This window comes from Coturnix japonica, chromosome 10, assembly GCF_001577835.2.
Source record: "Coturnix japonica isolate 7356 chromosome 10, Coturnix japonica 2.1, whole genome shotgun sequence".
In the NCBI taxonomy this organism is placed as follows: Eukaryota; Metazoa; Chordata; class Aves; order Galliformes; family Phasianidae; genus Coturnix; species Coturnix japonica.
The window spans coordinates 11,504,623-11,521,983 of NC_029525.1; the positions used below are offsets into that span (position 1 = coordinate 11,504,623).

Below are 17,361 nucleotides of genomic sequence, written 5' to 3' on the forward strand. Positions count from 1 at the left end.
CACCTTCCTACATACTTAACCTTGGCTGCAGGGCTGGTTTTGATACTTGAAACAGGAAGTTAACATTGTTGAGGACTCTTGGTTTGGCTAAGCTGCACATTTAAGTTCAGAGCCCTTATTTACTACAGAAATATTCAGCAGAGAAAGGGAAAACTTATCTTTCTTTCTTAGAAATAATGAGTAGACTTAGAGCTCCACTGTATAAATTCACATCCCCAAAGCTTGTAAGAGAGGTGCACCTATCACTCAAGCACACCATTCCTCTGCTTGGGAAAGGAAGCAGTCAGCTTTCCTGCCCTCAACAAATAAGGCTTCCATGAAGCAAATACCTTTGCATGAAAAGCAAGTTCCATTTGACACCATTAGCCCCTCGAAGCCTTAAAACCAATCAACAAGCTTCTGAATTGCTGGATTCAGGATGAGACAAGCCAGATTTCTGATGAAGTGACACAATGAGAATCCACATCTGTTTATTTTATAAGTAAACTAGAAGAGTGACAAGTCCCCTTCTTTACCTAGCAGGACTGAACCCTTCACTGCAGAACTCAGCTACTAACTATACACAGGAGAAATGCCAGAAAGGATGGAGAGATGTTGCAATTCAAGTTAGAACATTTAGAAGTAGTTCCTTATTTCCGCAGCCATCCCATCTCACATCACTGTAGACAGCTCCAGGCCACAACCAAGTAAAAGAGTTCCATGTGAAAACCCATACAGCACAGCCCACGTAACACAGCACTTCCCATAGTGTCCCTGCTCCAGACTTCAGCTGAGCAGCCTTTTCCGTGAGTAAGTCCTGCTGAGGGAACGCTTCCTGGAAGCCATGCTGTGGAATGGAGACAGCTCCTGATTGGTAACAACTTCAAGGTCATCGGGTTCCTCATCTACAAAGGAAAATTAAAGCCACACTTTACTAAAATTCACTTCCCAGAGGCTCCAAGAAAACCAATACCTACAGAATCAGCATGCTGCACTTCCTGTTAAGTTGCTCTTATTCATTGCTAATGCCTCACCCTCCTCAACTTCCCAGCTCATGCAATAGTTTATTGGAAGCATGCAAGACAGGCATCATACACAGAAACGGCAAACAAAAGCACACACCTACATGAAGAACAATCCCTAGCACAGTCTGCTTTTGTTCTCAATTAGTTGTATGCACACAGAGCACACACGCAGCCCTTCCTTACAGCACAAGAGGTTGGTTACCTTGAACACACTTCCTCCGAGACGGCGGCGTTTGTCCCTTACAGAGCAGCGGAGACTGTGTCAGTGCCAGGAGGCTGCTGGCAGACAGAGAGCTCTTCATTGGAGGGGTGGCACCTGGAGAAGCACAGTGACACACTGCAGCCAACTGACAGCTCAAGAGTGCTTTCAGCTAAGCCTCAAACACAGCCCTTATTCTGCCTTGAAGCTTCCATCAGCACGGTGCTTGGTTTTTATCCCTAGCACAGTCTAGGCTGGCACAGTGCATTGCTACCACCAGAAGATGTCTGCAATAGCTCTTTCAGGATTTAGCTTTCTTAGTAGGAAAGCACTCTACTCTTACTGAACTTATTACTGCTCACAGCTCGAGTGCCCTGAAGGGAAATCACCACTACAACCACAGCTGGTAAATGAAAAATAAGGTTTGTAGGTACAGATGGTCCTCTTACAGAGCCAACTCAAGGTTAAGTACTGCTGCTATTTCACATCATGAATATGGACTAATGTTGCCTGTAAATTCACTCACTTCTTGGTAATACCTGTTGTAACACTTAAGACGTCACCTCTGTGAATAAAACTTTAAGAGATAAGACACTGAAATCTGGCACTTCGGGGCATGCAATGATTATAAAACACCATCTGCCTCAGTCCTTTGTAAAGCTGAAGGTTGTTGTAGAAAATAAATACTGCCTTAAAAGTATTTAAACGTGGCAGGGCCAAGTGGCAGACACCAAGTAAGAGCAGAGACATTGCCTAAACTTAAATGCCCAATACAATATCACTGCTACAGAGTAAAGGTTTCTGATACACACTTTTAACAGATACACTGCCACAGGCCCGGGGAGAATTGGAGCACCAACAAGCATCAGCATCTGCCACATCCACTCCAAGGTGCTGTTCTACACTGAAGAAGCCAAGAACTTGAGACAGTTACATTCAGTGCTGGATAGAAACAGGGCAGAATCAGCCAAGAATACCCACACAAACTCAAAATCCGCTGCCCAGCTTAATTTTCAAAACACACTGCAGCGTGTTGCTGCCTGTCCCTCAAGTCATGCTTTGCATTCCATGCTGAGCACTGCAGTTACTTTACAGCATCCTTTTCCCCCCTACTCGAGTTTTCATTATTTGCTCCTACAGACAGCATTTGGTTGTAATTAATATCCTCCCTTAAACAAAACCAAGTTCTTAATATTTCAATTCTTCCAGCCTCCTGCTCTTCCCTATTTGTAGTCTGTTAATTATTACTCCACTGATTAAGTGCTCGCACACGATGACAAAAGCAGAACTCCTCACACCTGATCTGCCTCTCCACATCATTAGCTTACATTCCATTTGCAACCCACTCTCCCCTTCCATCTCAGTCTCCCTCAGATAGTCAGACAAAACAGTTGCATTTTTCTCCCACTCTGCACTTCTAGCTCTCTCTGAATTTCAGCAGTGTCACTTGTTCCACTTTATTACCTGACAAAGGGAAGACATCATCATCCCCTATACAAATAGGCTGCACAGGAGTTGGAAGCAAACAGGCTCTGGGCTTCTCAGGAAGTACCGAGTCTGTCCTTGCTTTGTTTCTGTTGCCCTCTTCTGGGGAAAAGGCACTGAGAACCATGCTGCACTTCTCAGTGCAAGCTCTTTTGGCCTCATGATTCTCCTCCTTCTCTGGTGATAGATACGTAAAGACACGTTTACGAGACATCACAACAAAAGCCCCCATGGAAGATCTCTCTTCATCTCTGGGTTCAGTGTCATTAGGAGATGTTTGATCCTGGAGCCTGTAAATCCCCTCCAGCTCAAACTCTCCAAAGGCACATGTTACTTTGCTACTGCAGTTCTCTAAGTCCTTCAGTTTTCCTTCTCTGCTTGTAGATATTGCTTCATCTGCACTTTTTTCACTTTGACCACAGCTGCTATTAGCAGTGCTGCTGGCTGCTCTCTTTCTCCGAGGCCAGTCCTTAATAGCATCAGGAGTTGTCTTCCCCTTCAGCTTAGGAGGAGTCAATGGAACTTCTGCTTCCAAGGGGGATGGGGAGGTGGTGTTAGAAGCGCAGCTTGTTGGGGTGTACGACTGACATATGAAGGTCTGTCCTCCACCCTTCCCAGGTGTACCGTGGAAAGAACGAAAGCAGGAGGGTGAAACACAGGCAGCTGCTAGTTTTCCTGGGTGTTTGCTACACCACGTCATAGAAAGATCACCAAAAGGGCTTTCTCCTCCCTTGGGTTTGCTAACATTTGCTTCAGATTGAACATCTAATGCTGAGCAAGACCCGATCTTCTTAAAGCGAAGTTTGGGCAGGCCTGAAGCTTGCATTTCAAGCTCAACTTCGTAAGTTGTTGAGCTCTCAGAAGGCTGTTGGCAGTGAATTTTAGGAGTTGAGAACTTGGCTGGAAGCTCTGGCTTTCCCATCCGTGCTGCAGCCTCCCGTTGCCTCCTGTCTGCAGTACACCGTAAAGAATATGCAGGAGCTGACTTAGGCAGGGGAGGTGAGCAAGTCCGGGCAGACCTAGAGCGTCTCTTAAGACTCAGTGCCTTTGGCCTACTACATTCTTCTCTCTGCAGAGTGTTTTGTTCCAGCTCATCAATGCTTGTTTGAGAACTGCTTAGGAAGGATTCACAGGTGCTTATACTGGAGTTGCCCTCCTTACTTGATTGCTCACATTCCATCTCAGCATTCAGCCTATGTTCTCCAGCAGTCAGCTTTGGGGAGGAATGCTTTTTCAAGTCTTCTGAGTCCTTCCTTGGAGAAGAATGTTGTGCTATTGCATCCATTTGCTTATTCTCCAGTACGTGGGTGTTTTCAGGAATTTGGGATTTAGAGAACTGGAGGTTTTCTACACAAGAACTGTCACCATTATCATGATGACCATCCTTACTTCTGGAAGGTGTTTCACATGCATGTGTTCGGTTGTCTCCTGCAGAATCTGGTTCACTTTTGGCCTGCTTGGAAGTGTTAAGTGGGGACTCCAGCAAAGTGCCACCGACACCTGGAGATTTTAGAAGATGTTTTTCAGGCACATTAAATTCCCTGTCAAACTCTTTAGCCTCTGTGTGGGAAGGAGAGCTGATTGCTACAGAGTTTGTAGCTTTTTCAGAGAGAGGAGAACTGAAGGGAGATTCCAGTTTCACGGTGAGCTGAGACATCTCTACATCACTCAGTGGGCTGGCTGAGAGTTTCAAACCTGAATCTTCAGCTTTCCTGGGAGTAGATTCCATTGCCTGAGATGCTGGTTCTGGCTGCATCTCCATTTCACTTGGAAGGATTTGCCTCCGAGCACCAACTGGAGATGCCAACTTTGAGAGGCATCTCAAGGAACGTCTTGGAGTTCGCAGTTCTGCAAAAATGCTTTTCTGGGTGGCAGGCAGGGAATTAACAGCTGGAGTTGAGTCTTGCAGAGGTAATAAAGGATTCAGAGTGCTCAGCATCTCACTGTGTTCTTGCATCTGTAAACTAGTTTCTTTGTAGGGAGAGAAAAGTTTTTCTGCTGGAGAACAGTCCTTAGTCACTTGTAGTAAGGAAGCCCTTTTGTCTTCTGTTAACGCAGATGGTGACCTGACCCTTTGTACAGGATGAGAGAAGTACTTTCCCAAACATTTAGCTACAGTCTGCTTAGCAGCTGGACTTCTGCTGGGAGTCTTCTCCACCTTTTGTGGTGTCCTGTGGAGGATGCGAGGTGATCTCCTCAGCGGTTTACTGGCAGAATTCAGTAGTTTCTGTGCAGACTTATGAGGTGTTTTCCTAGGAGTCTACAGAGAGAAGGAAAAGAAAGAAAGAATAAGGCTGTTCCAGAACTGCTCTTTATCCCTGTACATCTTCAGAAGTAAACTGTTTCATTAGACTTTCAGAAATGCTAAATCTAAGACACATAAGTCTCACTAAACACTAACAGAATAAAGGGATTGAAGAAAGAGTAGCAAGTGTTTGCTTCTACCTGACAGGTAGGCAGCTCCTCTAAGTCCAAGCAATCTTTTCCTGTTCTCCTCCTTCCAGGGGAACGCTTCACCACAGGACTACACGCATCAATGACTGCGCCAAAAAAAAACCTCTTGGGAGTTGGACACCCAGAAGGCAACCCAGCACCTAGAAAGTAGAACAGTATAATTGAACTAACATGCTATAAATGATTATCTCAACCACTTCAAAATGCATGGACAGGCAGCATATGCATCTCATAGCCATAGCAGTTCTTTTTTAGCTTGATGTTAAAGATTCAATAGAATTATTATTAGTTTTATAGTTTAGGAAATAATCATCCATAGAAAGAGTGCTCTAGAGAAAAAGAAAAACCTAAATAGCTCAGCTTTTTATTCTGTTTATTGCTCATAGCATCAGGAAAATTTCGTTCATGACTAAGGATCCTAGTAGGTATAATATAAAGAACTAAATGTCACCATTTATAGCTGATAATCCTACAAAGAAAGCCTGCAAAGATGCCATCAGTCATTGCTTTATGCTGACAGAAGAGACTGAAAGTAGCTTTAGGATTTCTGTCCCATATTTTACAGGGATTTCTTCACTGCATTTAAGGAATGCAGGCTGACAATCAGCTATATTCTGTTACAGAGGCCTGACTAGTTTCTTAAGTTGGCAGTATATTATTCATTGTAGAAATAGCTGCCATTCCACCCTCCAAATTCAGATTCTCAATTCAAAAATTACTGGGGATTAATCCTGCCTACAGAAGACATTACATAATAGCTCTTAGCTCCTCACAGACTCTTGAAGAACCAAATCAAATCAAACTTAGAGGTATCCAGGTCAGCTTTTCAGAGCAGCAATATGAGCCTACTCAAATTCCACGTGGTACCTGCTCCATCCCGCTGAGTACAGCTCTCTTCTTGTCCCCAGTGGACTTGCTGTGACTTCTGTGAGCTGGGCTGCACAGTAGAACAGAAAACACCAGAGTGGGTCCTATTCAAAGTCAGCTTTCTGATGCGTGGACTTCTTAAACTTGCTTCTGAAATATGATATCACAGACTGAGCCCTCTTTCTCCTTCAATGACGGGACATCTTTAGGAACAAATCCAGTGGAAAAAGCCCCCTCTAAGAAGCAGCTTTCATACACTTAACATCTACACTGAGGTATTCATATGAAAAAAAACTTCAGCTATCCTGGAGCTCTGGAACACTAATGCACACAAGCCTCCTTCCAAATCACAGCACTCTGTCCTTTAAGTCATGATTACTTTCCTCCCCCTCCAGCAATTAAGTGAAAAGGAATACTAGAAAAATCCATATTCAATTCAAGTAGCATCCAGGCTTCAAGATTAGTTCTCCTATCTCTTTTTAGTAGAGATTTACTTCTCTATTTACCCAACCATCCTCTTTTTCCTCTTCCCTCTTGGACATAAACAGCAGCAGCCAGTTCTTTTGCAGAACACTTGCTTGTTACAACAGAAAACAGAGCATTAATAGGGCCCAGCCTGGTCCTATCCACTTGATACCCATCCTTCAGATATCTGGGGAGGTTGTGCTCCACCAATAGTATAATAACATTGTATTGCGGGATGAATGTGCTTTGAGTGCTTCAACACAGCAAAACCACCTTTAATAAACAACAACAAAAATAGTGCTTACCACTTATGGCTTTCTCTGGAGACTCTTCTACAACTCCAGTCTCACAGCCTGGATCGGAAGACCTTGAACAAACAGCACAACGTTGGACTTATCATACCATTCAAATTTACACAAACAGAACTTACCATGAAAACTGAAAAGCAGTACCATACTCTACAACAATATTCTGCTCTATGGGGGTATTCTGAGCAATTAGCATGAAACTTTACCTCCTATTAAGTACAGCTAGAAAGACAGTGTCAATCAGTAACAGTTTTAGATGGAAGTAAACGAAGTTTTAGCCTGAACTGCACAGGTTCCAGCACAGGCCTTTTCTCTGGAAGTCCTTAAAGCAGAAGCTAAACCTAAACAGCACCTTGTTGCAGGAATTAAAGTACCTTGACTTGCACAACGAAGCAAGCAGTCGTACAACAGGACATGCCTCCACCGACATTCTTTGCTACCTTAGGTGAAAACAACACTCTGACCACAAAAAGGAGAGCCGGGCTCATAGCCATTAATTAAACATCCAGCACTTACTGAAGAAATTAAGAGCTCACTCACCGGCCTTTAATCTGCTTGTGCAGTAGTCTCCTAGAGACCTGTTTGTGTAGAGGTGTTTCTGCAACTCTCTTGGTCAGTAACTTGTGATGATCTTGAAAACAGAGGTAAATAAATTCAAGCAATGGATATAACAGCACACAATTATAAAGTAGTTAGAACAAACAGTTTCACATGGGCTTCAGCTTAAGAATAACTGCCAGTACAGAATCACTGTGTGTCAGCTTCCCAGCACTCACAAGCTATAATAATATATTTCAGAGTCCAGTGTCTATATCTATTTCCTACTCCTTCAGTATTATTTATTAATAGTACTGACTTTGATGTGACAGACGTAATAAGCCTCCTGAGGCAACTTTCATTCCTCATCCTTCATTCACACATCATTTCTGTAACTATTTTTAACATCTGATTTCTTTGAGAGGTGTATCAACTTGAGTTAAAAGTAGGTTTCTATTTCAGAACCATCCTGTTCACTACACAGTAACAACTACGATCCAAAATGTTTTCTCCTTGACTGAAAATAATGCACAAGTAGTTATCTGCACTGCTCTTACAGCTGTTCTACACATGCAAGCCACATCCTACCTTTAGCCCCTTCATCAGTGCATTTGTATCTTAAGCCTTCCACAGCAGACACTGACTGACTTCTGGGCATCTTCTTTGCAGTCCTTTTTGATGGTGAACGTATCCCTTCATTGAAGAGGTTCCTCCTTACCTTTGTAACCTCTGTGAGAGGAGACAAAGCAAGAAATTAAAATGGAAAAAAAAGACATATTTCAATCAGGTCACTGGAAATATAATCATATATCAGTGTAGAAAAAAAACCAAACCAAAGATTAGGCTTTTTTTATGGGGGAGAGAGGAAGTTGTTTTGTGGAGTTTTTTTCTTTAAGTCTCAAGGTGGAATAGTTGTTACCAAAATATCCTTCCCTAAATCTATCCTGGACTTCTTACAAGTTTATTATACTATTCATTCTTTACAGGAATATGCTATCAGCGGGTGCCCCAGCAGAAAGTCTGCTATCCAGCTGAAGCACACGTGGGCTCAGAGAACACATTCAGGATTTAATTCTTAGACATTTCACGGAGAGATGCTTTTAAAGATGTAAATGCTTCCTCCTGTTCTCAATTCCAATATACATATATTCTTCCAATAGAAGAAATAACCACAAGAATCAAGGAAGAACTGAGACATTTCCTTTTCAGGACATGACACAAGTCTCCTGTGTGTAAGCAGACAGTAACTATTTTTTTCCCCAACTCTCAATTTTTCTTGCAAAATTCAGCAAAACCTCCTTCAGAATTCCAGCATGCTTCAGCATGATTGCACCACAGCTCACTGAAACTATCAGGGATGATGTGCTGAAGACGCACCTTTCCATGGAAAAGCTAGAAGTCAATATACCTTGCACTGCTTCTTTCTGCAAAGGCATTTGTTGGGATTTCTCAGTAGCAAGGTAAGAACGTGAGCTCTCCTAGAAATCAAAGATAAATTAGACTTGTCAGTAGTTCTTATATCAATAGTGCTTATAATGCCTACTGAGTTACAGAGCAACTCATGTTACTTCACAGCAATGTTACACCCCTGCACAAGCAACCCACCCGCAATGCTTCTGGGAGAGTTTTACCTTCCTGATGGGATTCTTGTCTATCTTGGGAATCTCAATCTGACGCAAGTTCTGTGATGCTTCTGTCATGCTCCTGTGTCTGGCTAATACATTATTCCTTTAGAAGTTACAAAGACTCAGTTAAAATAAGATCAGAAATAGGGTTATCAATCTAATTGACAGTTAAACACTGGTTTGACTCTAGGGATAGAAAATCTTCACCTAAACTCAGACTGCAAATTCTTTGTGGTGGCACCTCACTTACATTACAACACAGAGTTGATGTGCAACGTAAATAACTGTAACTAAATTTAAGGTTGGTATTAAAACTCATTTCACAGTTTGCAAAAAAATGAACACGGAATCCCCACCACAGAGGTCCACAGTAAATCTCAGTTCTAACTTCAATGATACAAGATTCCCTCGTGCATACCAGAACATCCTCTTGCTCTTACAGAAAAGACTCACAAACTCTATTCATGAATAGAACAGACATAGAATCCACCAAATTCACACAGAGCAATAACAGCAGGCAACTAACATGAAAAATAGGAACCCTTCATATTTCCCTCAGCCTCACAGAGTTCTCAGCAAGAGTGAGCTTGCCCCAGAATCAGCAACAGAAATTGGAACGATTGAGCTACAGTTTAGATAGCTCCACCAACACACGTTAGATCACAACCAACTGGCTCCCTTATTTAGGATGATTACCTTCTCTTTTGGGCAGATCGAGTGCGCAGTTCCTCCAGCTGATCACCCTCACTGTGTAGGCAAGCAGCAGTGGGAGTTAGGATAGATGATAAAGATGGAAGGCCTGGAGATTTGCTATCCACAGTCATTGAATCATCACTGAAGAAGTCTGAAGGCAGGACAGAAGCCAACTTCGGGGGTATTTGTGTACCCAGGCTGTAGTAAAGATCTCCAAGGGTCTTTGGTATAGAATCCATATACCTAGAACATCAGAGAAGCCACATCAAATGCAATAACCAACAAAACAGTCAATGCTACAGTCCCAAGACTTAAACCAAATCTTTGTTTTTTTAACTAATGCTTAAAAACATAAAACATTATTAGTTTACTTGCTTATTAGCTACGTTCCATTTAGCAGCAAACAATAGTCTAAACTTCTCCATGCTACAACAATGCAGTAAATCAAAGCCGTACATTGCTGTTCTCTATAAAAGGTAAGTGACAAAACCCACAGTCCCCTGTAACATTCAAGTCACCCCAAAAAACTTACAGGTCTAGTATCTCCTCTAAAAACTTCGTAAGGTACCCCGGGTCTTCAGTCAGACACAAAATACGCAGCATATCTGTCATCTGGAAGAGAACACCGAGTGGGAAAATGGATTAAGGTATGACAGTTGTCAACACTAGATTTTTAACAAGGAACATCGAATGTCACAATAAATTCAGGGGAAAATTACAAGTTCTGGGTTTACTTTCTTGGTCTCTACAGTATACTTGCCTCTTCTAATAGCTGCTCCATTTCATCAGCGTTGCTTTGTAGTGAAGGACACTGAAGACACAATTCAAGCCTCAAAAGAACTTGAAGTCGGCACCTAAGAAAAGAAGTAGTCATTTACTGCCCCATTTCCTGGTGGAAACAGGGTATTTACTTCAAAACAACTGCTTACAAAGCAGTAAGGACTGGACAGCATAACTTGGTTAGCATTTCCTTTTGGTAGCAGGGGAGGTGCCACATTTTATATTTAGGCTGCAATGCTCATCATATAGCATATGTTATATTTGCATTTAATGTTTCTATTTTACCAATGTCAGTATTTTTACTTGAACAAAAAGAGCTACCACTACAAAGTGCTAACCAATTCCCCTGCATCTTAGGAGTTAAAGTAAGTAGGGTGTCTCATACTCTCTGACTTTGGTTTCCTTCTCTGAGCCATGCTGTTGTCTGAGCAACTTGCTTGTCTTCAGGAGATGGTTTCTGACTTTCTCCACACAGGCCACCTGCAGATACACGTAATCAGAATAAAAACTTCTAGTGTGTTCCTTGTGTGCAGGACAGGCTCTTTCCATCCCTCCCTCATCCCCCTCTTCTTAGATTTTGTTTTCCTCCTTCAAGGAAAGAATTCTCCCTTGCTTTCAGTAGTAAAGTCACAACACAAGATGTAGGAAAACATACAGCCTAACAACAAAAGGCACAGGACTGCTTGCAGCTTCAGGCCTTCAGTACCTATAGATCTGTCACAGTGCTTGCTTTGACTAGTGACAACCTTACCAGTTTAAGCTTAACTGAGATACAATCCATAACACTACTCAAAACTCAAATACTTTTGACTATTTCTCTTTCTTGGAGAATTAATCTGCCCAGATTAACCACAAAAAGCAAAAACAGACACCATATTTTAAAAGCTGTCTTTTAAAGAACTTCTTTTCTGAAAATACTGTCTTTAAATGAAATTAAAATTCAGATGGAGGTCAATGTAAAGGACATTTGTAGCAACGCATTACCTAGAGGTGTAAAGCAATACCCGAAAACGATTTTCCTATATTTTTTATAACTATTCATAACTTTTACTACCAATCCAGCACAGGTAGAACAACTTGGTGAAAGCCACTAACAAGTGTGTAAATAAATAACTTAAGTTGAAAGAAAAGTAGTTTTTAAGATCTTGCTGTTTCATACTCAAACAAGTAACAGCTCTGCTCACATGTTCTTACCTACCTCTTTCTCTTTGGTATCCTGTATTTTCAAGAACCTTTTAATGGCCATGATCATATTCTGGGCACACACAGATGAAAGAACTTCCTCAGCAACTGCCTTCTGATAGCTTGTAATTAAGTGAGACTGCAGCTCCTCTTCAGTTTTCAAGTCTGAAAGGGAAATGGTGCGAGTCAACCAAACACCAGCTTACCACACTTTACTGGTAGAAGAAAAAATAAACCAACTCTTTCCAGCTGAAGAAAGGAATGCAAGTTATCATGCAAATATGCATGCAAGACCACAGAACACTAACAGAAGCAGCAGAAGCAGCCTTAGTTCTTAGGTAGATAGAAAGTTCAGATCTAAACACTTTACCAAGCTTCTAGGCTACTGTAATGACTCACTGCTCATCACACCGGCCCCATGCAGCTGCACAGAAATGCCTTACCCCACATCAGAATAAAGTCAGTACACACCTATTGATGTTTTAAGTGCCTTTTCCTTTCCTTCCAACTTCTCATCCAATCTTTTTGCTGAAAGCTTCTGTGGAACCTTCTCACTCACCGCTGGCATACCATCAGGTTGAAACTTCTGTGCTTTTACATTTAACCTTGCCACATTGAGCATCTGCAAGGATCTGGACATGGTCTTCATCTTCTGCCTGACCGGAGTTCGAGGAACCCCACCTGCAACACCACAAGAAGGGAGTTTTAGAGACATTGGGTGGGGTATGAATATCAAGTTAGAACACAACACTGAATTCTGCATTGCAGTCAAGCAAGATGAGTAACTGTTAATCAAGACCACACTCTAGAAGGTTTATATTTCTCCATTAAATAAAGATACAAGCAGCACAGGAGGTAGCAAGCTCTTAATGTCAAAAGCAGATAAAGGCTTTTGCTCTGCTTATGAAGTAGAATCAGAAACTGCATATATAGGAAAGAAATCTTGAGCCACAAATAGCTGACTTAAGTATACATGAAGCGAGTATATATGCACCTTTGGTTTGTACACTAAAAAGCAATGAAACTCTTTCATTTGAAAGTTTCAAATAAAGCAGAGGTATTACAATATTTAGCAGCAGTTGCAGTGGTCCCTGTTCCAAGAACCAGCAAAACTGCAGAGCTCTGCACACTGCTCTCTTAACAGTTTTGTCAGTCACTGAGTACCCTGCATTTATGAGTCATTTGGATTGTTCTATACAATAATACTGATATGTTAGTTATGCTGTCTTTAAAATAGAGAAGAAAACCTGAAGTATGTCACTACTCAAGAATCTGTGTAAGGACCATTAGGGTTTAGGCAATAAGAAGGCTTCTCTATCATCTTTAATTGATAAAATACAAGCAATCCCACACTATACATACGTCTTCTCTTGTTATTTCCTGCTCCAGCAGATATTTCGCTTGATTTTCTTTGGTACAGCTCAGATAAACTTTCTGAAAGTTCCACTTCAGTTTGGTCTACATTATCCTTCACATTAGTACACGGAACCTGCAGGAGTCTACGGACAAGAACAAGTCAATACAGGTATCAAAAGCAATGAAGACAGCACACTTCTTGTTCTTATTCCACAGGACCTGTTTTTCCTACATGTAATCTGCTGGGAAATACAATCCTATACCACAAGTAACACATGCTAATATTCTTCCAAAGCCTGTTCCCTAAAAGCCTTACTTCAGAAACACTGAGGGAAAAAAAGGCTATCTTAAAAGAACTGCACCAAAGAGAAAAGAAGCACAGCACTGTTTTAGAAGAGTACCTGAATGAATCCATCAGATCTGAGCTTGCTCCACAAGCATTTGAAGAAGAATACCATGCTTCAAGCACTGAAGGGTGCCAGCCCCCGGTACTGGACAGCTCTCGTTGGACCCACTCTGGCATAGGAGTTTCTTCTGAATAGAGAAATATAAACATTAGAACAAAGCTATAAGTGAAATGGCAGAATGCCTGGTCTCCACAAAGGCTCTAAAGGTAGAAGCTCCCAAAGTTCTGCTTATGGAGGGGAAGTTCAATCTTGAAAACACAAAGATTTGACTGGCCAGGGATGATCCGCGTGACAACTTTTAGGAACTCTTGTTCTAAAAACCTGTGCCCAAACACATGCAGCTGTGCTTTATCTATCTAGCTATTAAAAACTAATGTACTTTACAGTCTTATTGACAGCATAAGAGCAGATTTCTGCATATCAAAGCCTGAGCCACAAAATGAACAAGCCCTACGAAATGAGACTCCTTGCTAAGGAACTCATAAGCGCCAGAGCCTTCCATCCCAAATCAAACCTATAGATGAACAACAGACTTGCTTTCTATTTCCTAATGCCTACCTGTATTAGGCAGAGAGTCTTCCACTGCCATATCAATTTCACTCAGCACACTATGTACAACATCTGGGAGACACAGAGCATCATCTTGGGAAGAGGCCTCCACTACAGCTCCCTCAAGGTTGCGTCGCTGAGCCTCAGCTGTCTTTTCAGTACAGAACAGAGTGAGGACAGCAGCACTCTCAGAAAGTGGTGATAAAACAGCAGTGCAGGGGCATGAAGATTTAGTTTGAGACACTTCAGCAATCTACATTAAAAAAAAAAGAAAAAGTACTTAGATTTTCCAGAAATATACAGAGATTTAATCAGATGGATGTTCTGAATTTAGTTCCAAATGACCAATGCTGGTGGTATTTGTTATACAATACCACTATATATATACACACCACTATATATATACAAATAGTAGTGGTATATATGTATACCACTGTTACTGTCTTCATGATATGACATGCAAGACTGCCACCTTTCTTGCCACAGTTCATATAAAAACAGCTACTAACTTATGGCAGAGAGGAAGATTTACCATGTGCAGTTCCTTCATCACTAGATTCCTTAACAGCTGATGCAACCAGTTCTGCTCTGTGCATTCAGTCTCAGGGCTTCTCACTATCCAGCTCTCTGTGAGAAAGCTGACAGCCTGCATCCAGTTCCAGCTCGTCACACTGCCTTTCAGGATGATGTTGAGTGGACAACGCTGTTGTCTTTGGCACACAGTGAGAGGTTCCAGAATCACAGCACAGCTTTCCTTCTTTCCTTCTGTGTAAGGGTAAAATAAAGTACAAGTCTTAAGCATTACAAAATGTACTTCTCATCTACATGAAGAGAACTTTAACACAAGAAAAACAAATTGCAACATCAAATAGCTCTACAGTGAGTTCCCTCCAGCTTCTCTCATGAATGAGTGCAGAAAGGCCCTGCTAAAGAGCAGATGCACACAACACATTGCTTTAAAGCTAATCTGTTTCTTTTGACAGGCCTTTCATAATTAGCTCCTTTCGTTTAACCATATAGAAGAAACTGAACTAAGCCTGTAGAAAAGCACACACACCTCTGCAGTGTGGGTCCAGCAAAGAGCTCATCAGACTCCAAAGCTTTCCCAAAGTTAAGGTCCATAAAGAGAACAGACCAGGAATGCAGACCAACAGCTCTCATATCAAAGCAATTAGAGCACCTGGATAACTTTGTTAATAAAAAAACAGGTCTTTAAATATGTTTCTCCCATACACACTCTTCATAAGGGAAACTCATCAAGAACTCTACATCACAGACCAATCATTATTATGTCTTAAAAAGAATAGAGATTACCAGGCATGCTGAGAAATAACATCCCTTCTTGTTGGGGGAACGCTGCATGAAGCACAGAGGGCTTTGAAAACAAACTGTTCAAGGCTGAGTCCGATGGCAGAAGGGTCGTCCATGGCACAGAGCACGGCACTGGAGAACCTGAGTCTCTGAGAAAGTCATCAGTAAGGTCTGCCCTGTGGGGTCTCAGCCATTGCACTAAGGTTTCAGATGGCAAAATGGTGCCTCCTATTTGCTGGAGCAGTTGAAGCATTATCCAGTATCCACCGTGATCTGGGGATTTAATCAGCTGAAATAAAGACACAGAAAGGCCTTGAGTTAATGCTGCCCAAAGAGACAACGGATGTTCCAGCCCTGGAAACATTCAAGGTCAGGTGAGACTGGGTTCTAAGCACCTGATTGAGCTGTAGATATTCCTGTCTATGGCAGGAGAACTGGACTAGACTTTAAACAACCCTTCTAATCCTACAGTTCTAAGTCCAGCAGTAAGATATCATCCACCCAAACACACAAGGACTGCACTGCATCCTTCTAGAAGGACTGGAGTATGAGATGTGTATGGAGTATCTCAATGCAGCATCTTCCAAGTGTTTTCAAGGGAATACAACAAAGACAACACTGCCATTGAAATAAGGTGCAGCCAATATTTTCAAATGTGGGCTTTTAAACTTAGCATTAAGTTACTTGAACTGTTGGGCTGCCATTCCAGATACCTAAAATCTCCACCCAACTCCAAGCAGGAGAATGCCCATTAATAAACTGCTGATACAGCTCAGTATATCCCTGCGGACAGGGATTAACGCTGTTCCTTTTTAGCCCCACACGGAACAGGCTCACATAGCATTAAGCAAAGACCCTTTATACTTCCCCCACTTAAAGATTACAACTGAGAGAGCAGAGGGATGGCATCAGGGCTGCAACACAGAACCACGCTCCCTTCACTCACCTGCGAGCTCTCGGCGGTGTCCACCCAATACAGCGTGATCCTCTGCTCTGCCAGCAGCTCGCGGACGCTGCGGGGCAGCAGCTTCTCGGCCACCTCCTGCAGCGTGGGGGGCTCTGCAGGGACCGCGCCGCCCCCGGACACGAACTGCCGCAGCTCCCGGTGCGAGCGGGGACACGGCGAGAAGATGAACACGGCGTTCACGAAGCCGTGGGACGGAGCGCAGCTCGCGGGCAGCTCCCCACCAGCCCCGCGGCTCCTGCGTGGCGCTTTGGCGGGGGACGCGATCTCGGGCCGGTCCCATTGGAAGTCGAGGAGCGTTTCCTTCAGGCCGCTGTGAGTGAGGGTGAGGCGGGTGGCCGGGCCGGGCAGCGCGGCGGAGCCTCGAGCTCCAAAACGCTCCGCGAGCTCCGTCTCGAAACGCGCCCAGGAACGAGGAGCCGGAGGGCGGAACCCGCCACCACGAGACGCCCCGCCGCGACCCCCGAGGGAGTCGAAGAAGCGGTAGGCCCAGCGCAGGCGGGGCAGGCCGAAGCGGCAGCACAGCTGGTTGAGGAGGCGCAGGGCGCACAGCTGCAGCCGCTCCCGCCGCCCCGGGCTGGCGGTGTCCAGGAGGAACACGGCGCTCGGTGAACAACACGCCATCACGGCCCGGCCCGCAGCCCCTCACGGAGCCGCCATCGCTACGCGCCCACCGCCTCCACCACCATCTCCAACCGCTCGCGCGCTCTCACCCCGCGCCCTCATTGGCTGCCGCCCCCTCCTCTCCTCGCTTCCCATTGGATCGCTGAGGCACAGTGGGAGGGACGCGCTTGCGCGGTGCGGCCCCACGTTACGCGCCGCCAGGTGAGAGCGGAGCGGAAGTGCCGAGAGGGGGCGGGCATTGCAGAGCAGCTCTTCGCCCATTGGTCAGCGGCCGATCGCAGAGGGGCAGAGCGCGGCGTTCCATTGGCCAGTGTTCGTGTCGCACTGAGGGAGGGGTGGGGCCAGCGGTACGAGCGAGCTGATTGGTCAATGCTGCAAATTTAAAATTTAAAGGCGGGAGTGACGTCACTTGTTGTCACCTCCACTCGGGCAGATTTGGGTGGGGACCCCTATGGGTGCAATAGGATTCTGGCAAGGGCGAGGGAGTATAGAGAGCTAACAACATATATGGGTGAAGGAATAGCGACACGAGTGTGTCACACACGAGATCG

The 17,361-nt window shown here is 43.7% G+C and overlaps 1 protein-coding gene across 1 annotated transcript; it reads right to left on the bottom strand.

Moving 5' to 3' along the window:
- Nucleotides 1–440: 440 nt before the first annotated feature.
- TICRR (TOPBP1 interacting checkpoint and replication regulator) lies at nt 441–16,948 on the bottom strand. The gene is made up of 22 exons (XM_015873050.2): nt 16,169–16,948; nt 15,226–15,511; nt 14,444–14,676; nt 13,921–14,164; nt 13,357–13,489; nt 12,962–13,098; nt 12,071–12,280; nt 11,616–11,764; nt 10,803–10,897; nt 10,398–10,491; nt 10,170–10,249; nt 9,641–9,880; nt 8,951–9,047; nt 8,728–8,797; nt 7,908–8,048; nt 7,323–7,413; nt 6,780–6,841; nt 6,010–6,159; nt 5,134–5,282; nt 2,668–4,948; nt 1,207–1,320; nt 441–884 (listed from the first exon to the last, which is right to left on the bottom strand). Exons 1-22 carry the CDS (start codon nt 16,808–16,810, stop codon nt 766–768), a joined length of 5,817 nt encoding a protein of 1,938 aa, XP_015728536.1. The 5' UTR covers nt 16,811–16,948; the 3' UTR covers nt 441–765.
- Nucleotides 16,949–17,361: the final 413 nt, after the last annotated feature.

What these genes read in the sequence shown, in the direction of transcription:
- TICRR (XM_015873050.2), bottom strand. Translation starts at nt 16,810, where the DNA reads ATGGCGTGTTGTTCACCGAGCGCCGTGTTCCTCCTGGACACCGCCAGC. An exon ending in ACAAGAATCCCATCAGGAAG is followed by an intron (nt 8,798 to 8,950) that starts GTAAAACTCTCC and finishes TTTGATTTCTAG; the next exon opens with GAGAGCTCACGTTCTTACCT. An exon ending in TCCAGAGAAAGCCATAAGTG is followed by an intron (nt 6,160 to 6,779) that starts GTAAGCACTATT and finishes ATCATATTTCAG; the next exon opens with AAGCAAGTTTAAGAAGTCCA.